The sequence below is a fragment of the Eucalyptus grandis genome, chromosome 11 (genome assembly GCF_016545825.1).
Source record: "Eucalyptus grandis isolate ANBG69807.140 chromosome 11, ASM1654582v1, whole genome shotgun sequence".
Taxonomy (NCBI): Eukaryota; Viridiplantae; Streptophyta; class Magnoliopsida; order Myrtales; family Myrtaceae; genus Eucalyptus; species Eucalyptus grandis.
Window position 1 is genome coordinate 2,637,132 of NC_052622.1, and position 8,806 is coordinate 2,645,937.

The 8,806-nt window shown below is 42.4% G+C and overlaps 1 protein-coding gene across 1 annotated transcript; it reads right to left on the reverse strand.

The window, feature by feature from the left end:
• Positions 1-5,609: 5,609 nt before the first annotated feature.
• Positions 5,610-8,222, reverse strand: LOC120289568 (receptor-like protein 14). Its single transcript, XM_039304657.1, has one exon. The coding sequence runs from the start codon at positions 8,220-8,222 to the stop codon at positions 5,631-5,633; it is 2,592 nt and encodes an 863-aa protein (XP_039160591.1). The 3' UTR covers positions 5,610-5,630.
• Positions 8,223-8,806: the final 584 nt, after the last annotated feature.

Sequence of the window (8,806 nt, forward strand, 5' to 3'; positions counted from 1 at the left end):
CTAGAACTGTCCTGAAGTAAAAAGATTAGGCGGGCCCAGATAAATCCAACCCAAGAAACAATCTGAACCGATTGGGATCCCCCCGGCCCCCCCGGGTTGGGTTGGTGTTTGGGGTTGGGGTCACCGTGTTGATAAACTATTAACCTCTAGTTTAGTAAGTACACTTGTACATATTTTATAATAAAAAAAAGATAAAAATTACTAACTTATCATAATGTTAGTAAGTTATCAGTTAATTTCAAATTTTACCAGTATGGTTTAGTAAACTACTAAATCTAATGAATTTGACAATATTCCAATAAATTAGTAAATAACAAACATCTTTGAAATGTTATAAGTTTGTCGGTGTACATCAAATCCTCTATAGAATTTTCCAACAACCTGAAAAGTAAAAATATTTTTCAAATATTACAAGTATGGTTAGTAAGCTTTCGCTTTATAACAAATTTACCAATATTCGAATTCACAATGTATTCACATTGAGAAGAGTTGTTTCTTCACATTTCACATAGTCCTTCATTGTGATTTGGAGTTCATGCAAATTTTTTTCCCATGTCTTGAAATTGAGAAAGAAAACATAATATTAGGAAAGGAATATATTGAACATCGGCAGACCCTATGCCATTAATAATTTCGAGTCCTAATTTTGTATTGCCCTCAACATGCAATTAACAGCAAAAGCATAAACAGGACGAAATGAAATTTTCCAACATAATTTCACATCATTGACAACCAAAACATTTAAAGTATAATAACATGGAGTATTCCTAGATTGCTGAGCAACACCAAATTATAAAATGACATGATTTGCACTGTGACATCCCGATTTTCCAATCCTATTTTCAATAAATTGAGACGGGCATTTCGTTGGCACGCATATAGTTCTTTTCCTTGAGTCGGCCACTCATGTGAAAACTAGTCTATCGGGTGAAGCCGTTAAGAGTTTCTAATGCATCGGACTCGAGAATTTGACCAGGAAGCGACCTTTCGACCGAGCTAATCTGCAAGGGTCATTGTGACACAAATAAAAATCGATTAGAGACCGGAGATAGGTTGACTCGGCGAGGCATGTGATCGAGTGTGGGTGATTCCACCAGATCGCACAATTCTCGTCGATCGGCATTGGACCGACTTTTCTATCGATTGGGTACCTTGTGTTCGTATTTGAAACCTTGAGATTACCCCGACAACCGAAAGTCGCCAATGTTTCAAAGATGTACATTGTGGCTTGAGATGATCAACCACAGGTCAAATGCATGAAAATTTCTAAAAGCTACTCGGTAGGTTGGGCTGCTTAGTATCGTGCCAAAGTGAAATTAACCGTGGAATTGAGATCGAATTCAGAAATTGGAAGTCGGGTGTGTCACAAATCATTTCAAGATCATTGAATCATCTTTGGAAGATTTTTCATGCAAGCCGAGCTTTTTAGCAAAATAATCAAGAAATGGCTAATTTGGCTCGAGAAATTAGTATGCCGCTTTTGGTCGCTTTTGGGATCTAAGTTGATTATATAGACAAGTGAAGATGTGAATTAAAGTGTGGTGACATTGGATTAATTTTATGGACTTCATTTGGACTCAATTGGAAGAGAATTGATGAGAATTGAAGAAATTGGATGTACAAGAATTGGACCCCGGCGGAAAATGAAATTGCAACCATTGGAAAATGTTGTGGGAGGTTTTGAGATAGTGGAATATGACATCACTTGGTGATGTCATGGTGTGGGGCAAGAATGGCTAGGATGTTGACAAGTGTAAGGTGGAGATTTGATTTCAAAAAGGGCACCCATCAACATCATCTTCAAGCTTGGGAAGAGAGAGAGAGAGAGAGAGGGGAGGAGCGCTCGTGCGACCAGCCCCGACGCCGCCTCCATCCGCTCGACCGGCCGCCCATCGCCGGAGTTCGCCACCTCGCCGTCATGCGAACCGCCGTTGGCCGACCCCCCTCCTTCCCCTTCCTCTCCCGTTGCGGTCTCTCTTCTCCATCTCCCTTGGTTGCTTCGAGACCTAGCAGCAACTAGAGAAGTCCCGTCCGAAGCTGCACGCCAGTCGGAGGTCTCGCCGTTCGCCTGTCGCCGCCGTCGCGCGTCTACCTCGCGCTCGCCCGCGCCTGGCCGCGCGCCGCTCAGCCCGCTTCGCCCAGCTCGTCGTCCCGAGCTGCTGTTCAGCTCGCGCAAGAGCTGCCGGAGCTCATTCGTCGCCGCCGTGCACCGCCGTTCGTCGCCGCCAGCCACCGCCATAGCTCCTCCGCCCTTTCCGACCCGAACCGGCGCCGGATCTACCCTTCCTCGGCCTCAAACCGCCATGGACAGCAGCTGAAAAAAAAAAAATGGGTATGCAGCGGACGTTTGGCCCGTTTTTGGCCGCCTTCCCGAGCCGGATGCTCGGCCCGCTTTGAGGAAAGTTGTTCTCCTCGGCGTCCCCGTCATTTTGGTTTGCTCGGCTCGCTAATCTGGTAAGTTTGGCTCACTAAACCTCGCTTAGAGGGTTAATTATGCTTTAGGTGTGCTTAGCTTAAGTTGATTAAGCTTAGGTGGTTAATTTAGTTGATTTAATTATTATTTAGATTAAGATGTTTGTTTAATCTAAAGTATGTTTAATTAAATGCTAAGAGAGTTTATTTAAAGTTAAGCCTTGATGTGACACAAAATGATTTTAGTTTTGAATTATTTAAGTGCTTCGAAATTCTGGAAAATATTATATTATATTATAATCCGAAATTATTAAAATATTATTATTTTAAAAAAAATCAGAAAAATTATTTTTGACCCCGGTTGCTCAGAATTTCGTGCCGCGTCGCTACGGTACATTCGGATTTTGAAATTGATGATTGGATATTATGAATTGAGTGTGGATTTCGAAAACTATGGATATTATTATTTAATTAATTTTCGGAATAAATTTAATAATCTATTAAATTCCGAAAATTTTCATTGGGACCTTATTTGCTCAGAATTTCGTGCCGATCGCTGCTGTGCATTTAGAATTTGATATTTATGATTGGTTGTGGCGAATTGAATGTGATTTCGATTTATGAGGATTCTTTATAAAATCCTAAATGTGGAAATTGAGGGGCGGTTGGTCGTGAAATACCACCTATTAGAGGTCGTGCTCGATGAGGCCGTGAAATACCACCTATTAGAGGTCGTGCCCAATGAGGCCGTGAAATACCACCTATTAGAGGCCGTGCCCGATGAGGCCGTGAAATACCACCTATTAGAGGTCGTGCCCGATGAGGCCGTGATATACCACCTATTAGAGGTCGTGCCCGATGAGGCCGTGATATACCACCTATTAGAGGTCGTGCCCGATGAGGCCGTGAAATACCACCTATTAGAGGTCGTGCCCGATGAGGCCGTGATATACCACCTATTAGAGGTCGTGCCCGATGAGGCCGTGAAATACCACCTATTAGAGGTCGTGCCCGATGAGGCCGTGATATACCACCTATTAGAGGTCGTGCCCGATGAGGCCGTGATATACCACCTATTAGAGGTCGTGCCCGATGAGGCCGTGATATACCACCTATTAGAGGTTGTGCCTGATGAGCCTATTAGAGGTCGTGCCCGATGAGGCCGTGATATACCACCTATTAGAGGTCGTGCCCGATGAGGCCGTGAATTACCACCTGATTACAGGTCGTGCCGAGTGGGGCCGTGATTGCCACTGGTTGCTAAATCGTCCTATCAGGTCGAGATGGGTAGTAGGGTGTGCAACGGGAACCGCCCGAACCGAGAACCGGCCGGACCGGACCGAACCGGCCGGTTTTGGGCGGTTCCCACGGTTGGCGGTGCGGTTCCCGGTCCCTAATCTTGGAACCGGTGGCCGGTCGGTCCAGTTCCCGGTTCTAAGGTGGGAACTGACCGAACCGGACCGACCGGACCGAAACAAATTTTTTATATATAATTTATATACATAGAATTAATAAAATATATAAACATGATAACTTATTGCAACTAAAATTGCAATTTGAGGTAGCATCATCTTATTTGGCCAAGAGACCATTAAAACTATTTTTATTACTCTTTTATTTATAGAAAAAAATCTCCTTGTTAGTTTGTTGGAAATATGATTTGTTTTTATTCTAATTATCTAAATGCGGTTAATTGATTCTATGAATCCATGAGATTGGATATTAGGACAGTAGTATAGGAAACAACATATTTTGTATATTCTTTCCTATCGTACTCTTTTCTTGTATTATTAATAGGTGTGTAATACATGTACAAACACAGCAATACACAATACAGAAAATTCCTCCAATTCCTTCTCAGTTTTTGTCAATTTTCTTTCTCATTTTCTATCGTTTCATCTTCTACTTGATGTGGGACTAAGGTTCCAAGAGACCCACAAGGCACTTCAAGCCTCCAAGAGTCCCACATTGACTAAACATTTAAAGACCAGAGATTGTCTATAAAATCTAAGCCATGCATAACTTTTAGCCAAATTATTCACGGCTTTCATGGTTAAAGTTAAGTGTGAAACACACGAAGTGTGAATCACATTTGAATATTTTGCACGTGGAAACATGTGTGATTAGTTTTGTTGAATTGCTCGAGAACCGAATTGGATTGATCGGTCCGGAGCACGGTCACTCTTTAGTGCAAAAAAGTAGAGCCGATTTTGTTGGACCGGACCGGACCGGACCGGAACCGATGGTCGGTCCGGTTCCCGGTCCTAGGACCAAACGGTCCGGTCCACGGTTTGCAATTTTGGGAACTGGTGCTCCCGGTCCGGTTCCCGGTTCCAAGGTGGAACCGGACCGAACCGGGAACCGATCACCCCTAATGGGTAGTAGTAATTGATTTGTTGGAATGACCTGTAATCGGCCGAGTCGATTGATCATTGAGACGATCCAAGTGGTTGAATTGTTTTGATAATGTGATTGAGCCATGGTTGTTTGGTTATCATAATTGTACGTGGTTGAATTATATAAATTGTGCTAACCTGCAGATGAAGGCTGAGGCGAGGTAAGTCTTCTGTGTGATGTGGCTAGGCCACCCTTGGGCGTATTTTCTTTCTAATAGGGGTTTAGGGGGTTGAACTTACTGAGACGTTGTCTCAGTGGTTATTGAATAACCATTTCAGGTCCCTGGTAGACGGAGCAGCCGGATAGCTTTGGTTGGCCTTGAGGAGTTGGAGAGGTGAAGTCATAAGGATTGGAGATCGTGTACGACTTGTAGGTCGTAGGATAACCTCTTTTTAAGAGCCAGTCTTTTGTAGAATGTTGGCCATAAACCCCTGTTTGTAATTCTGTTGAATTATGTTTAAGTGTTATGTTGTGGTTTTGCTTCCTGCTTTTCTATCCCGTATTTTATTGTCAGGGGTTTTATAATACGTTCCGCTTGCGCAATAATAAATGAATGGGGTCGGCGACACTACCTGGGAATGTCGCATTTGCATGACCATGGTGGGATGTTGGCGCGCTCGAGGTTCGGGGCGTGACATGCACTTTCCAAGCCGTTCCATTGACGGCTTGCTGGAACAAGGTTGAAATTAAAGAAAAAAATATCTGTTACTACTGATAAGGATTAACAGACCAACTACAAAGACGATTATGCTTGAACATGAAAACAAGAACTTCATGAGATCAACAAAGCATTGGACTAATTGATGTGGATAACAAGCCCGTTACACTCTTCTCAATCTCCTCCTCAACTTGGCCACCTTCACTGCAACAATCACGTAAACCATGTCTACTTTACGATCCACAAAGTTGAAGTACACCCGTCTCCAGTTCTTCTTGTACACCAAACTGCCAACAACTCCCCAAAATCCAGTCGCAAACCCAAGCATTATTACTATGTAGAACATTACCTTTTCAAGCTTACCTTCTTCATTGGCAACTTCTTCCGGCCCTTGAGGGGCCTCTGCTTCGGGGCATTTCTTTTGTAGAGGATCACCACAAAGTAGAGGATTGTCAGCATAAATGGAAGGATCATCAAGTGTCTGGATTTGATTTCCTTTTGGAATTGGCCCCGCGAAGTTGTTGTGTGACAAGTTTAGTTTGCTCAGTGATATGAATGCAGAAAAGCTTTGTGGGATTGTTCCTGAAAGGTGATTATTCGAAAGATCAAGTGACTCGAGCAATCTCATGTCTCCAATCATAGTCGGGATGCCTCCAGAAAGAAAGTTGCGCGATAAGTTCAAGCCTCGCAATCTAGAGAGCAAGGTAAGCTCTCCTGGAATTGGCCCTACCAATTTGTTGCTCGAGAGATCTAAATTCACCATAAGATGTAGATCAAGTGTCGTGTAGTCAAGATCCACCCCCTTCACAACCTGCCTCACATGCTCTTGAGTCCAATCCGATGGAGCGATGGACATTGCCGTTGGCCCAAGCATGGGAGGTGTAGCTACATAAGCAGGAGAGAGTGAGTTGCCTTCGTCTATGCTTTTGTTCAGTTTCATACCTTTCATATGGCCAAGACAATTTGGAATCGTTCCTGTCAGATTGTTGACTGCCATGTCCAATATTTGCAGTGTAGAGAGTAAGCATAGTTGTGAAGGAATGCTTCCATTGAACATGTTTTCCCGCAGTCTAAGAATCTGTAGTAATCGAAAACTTGGTCCAATCCAATGTGGAACACTTCCTGAGATTTTGTTTTCTCCAAGATCCAAAATCTGCAAGTTTCTACAATAGTTTAGACTCACAGGAATTTCTCCATGGAGACTATTGTTGTTCAAGTGTAATGACGTAAGCCAAAGTAGATTTCCCAAAGAATTTGGTATGACTCCGTACAACTTATTGGATGATAAATCGAGGAGTATTCGCGGGTTCTCCTTCCAACATGTGGGAATTTTGCCGACTAATTTATTCCTTCCGAGGTGCAAGTCAATCAGAAACTCCATCTTGCATATTGAGGTGGGTATTGGACCACTTAAGAGATTATCATTCAGATTCAAATTTTCCAACTGAGGCATCGCTAGGCCAATATCTTGCGGAATTGGTCCTGAAATTAAGTTGTGAGAGAGATCTAACAAAGATAGATGAGGAGGAAATTTCAACTGAGATCCATTTATTTGGTTGCAAGAGAGATCTAATGAATTTATTTGGTTGTGAGAGAGATCTAAAGATAGATAACGAGGAACTTCTGATAGAGATCCGAAGTTGCAAGAGAGATCTAATGAATTTATCTGGTTGTAAGAGAGATCTAACTTATGCAGATTAGAACGAAATTTCGACAGAGATCCATTTATTTGATTGTGAGAGAGATTCAAGTAGGATAATGACATGAGACCTAGCCAATCTGGGAGAGATCCTGAAATGGAGGCATTGGACAAATCCACCTCCGTGAGATTGGCTTGCGTTCTTATCCATCGCGGAAATTCTGTTTCAAACTTGCAAGACACCATCCTCATGTACGAGAGATTGAAAGGCGGTATCCAGTCAGAATCCACCTTGATAGCTAAATGGTTGTTGCTGATATCTAAGAACCATAGCTTCGAGAGGTTGGAGAAGTGGATTTCGGAAACTGTTCCTCCCAAGGAATTTGCTGAAAGATCTAAATAGTAAAGATATTGAAGTTGTCCAAGACTCTGTGGAATAGTGCCATTTAGAAGATTGTTGCTGAGATCTAACTTTGATAAGACTTGCAATCTTCCAAATGCATCGGGAATATTCCCTGTTAATTGATTATATGATAGGTCAAGTACCGTCAGGTTTTTCAGGTGAAATAGCCAATCTGGCAAAGTCCCCTGAAGAAAATTATTACTTATCCCCAGTCGCTTGAAGTTTTTCCCAATAATCCTCGAAGAACTTCCCTCCACTAAAAATATCTCCTCATGAAGTTTGTTACCATCCAAACGTAGTGACTCGAGGAACGGTCGTTCCCTTAAGAAGGAGAACAACCCTCCTTCAATGCTTTGCAACAAATTGTTTGCAAGATTGAGATCGACAAGACTTCTCAAGTTATTGAACCACCTTGGTACTGAAGAGTTGAAAGAGTTTGACGAAAGATGAAGGTGCCGGAGAGAAGTCATTTTTTGAAATGGAATGCTTGGGATGGGGCCCCACAACAAATTCTTTGAAAGATCGAGGTACTCAAGAGAAGTCATGTTTTGAAATGGAATGCTTGAGATGGGGCCTCTCAACAAATTCCCTGAAAGATCGAGGACTTCCAACTCAGTGAGATTTCCCCATTCATGAGGAACAATTACAAAATTGAAAGAGTGTGACAAGTTAAGGCACCTCAACTGCTTCATGGAGCCGATAAATTTGGGCATGTACGCAAGTTCAAAATTAATCCCGCTCAAGTCTAGGTAGCTCAAATATCTCAAGTTGAGCAAAGAAGGGGTTAGTTCACCAGCTGTTGAAACAACTGTTGGAGAAATCTTTCCAGAATATTTTGAAGCTGACAAAACATTTCTATCAGTCTAAGTCTGGATATCGATAGTTAAAGTCTCAAGACTTTATAGTCTCAAGACTCGTTATCTCAAGACTCAAGACTCAAGACTCAAGACTCAAGACTCAAAGTTATTCTCACCGAGGTCTTTCTAATCCAAGTGTTGAAGGAAATCCAAAGTCGAGGTTTATGATTGAGGATTTGATCCTATCCTCTCTGGGATAGATTCTTTGGTTGGATAATCATTTCGGATTCTTTATATCTTATCTAAGAACGATTGAAGATCCGATGGTCGACGAAATAATCTTGGATTATTCTATTCTTGGAAACCGAGATCCCGATTGTATGGGCGAACAGATTGATGGGCTATCATCGATTCCTTATATAGCTCGGATGATCTTCTTGATTGATTCCGTCCAACGGGTAGATTGGAGGAATTCCTTTGGTAAGTGCCAACGGCTATGA

What these genes read in the sequence shown, in the direction of transcription:
- LOC120289568 (XM_039304657.1), bottom strand. Translation starts at nt 8,222, where the DNA reads ATGCCCAAATTTATCGGCTCCATGAAGCAGTTGAGGTGCCTTAACTTG.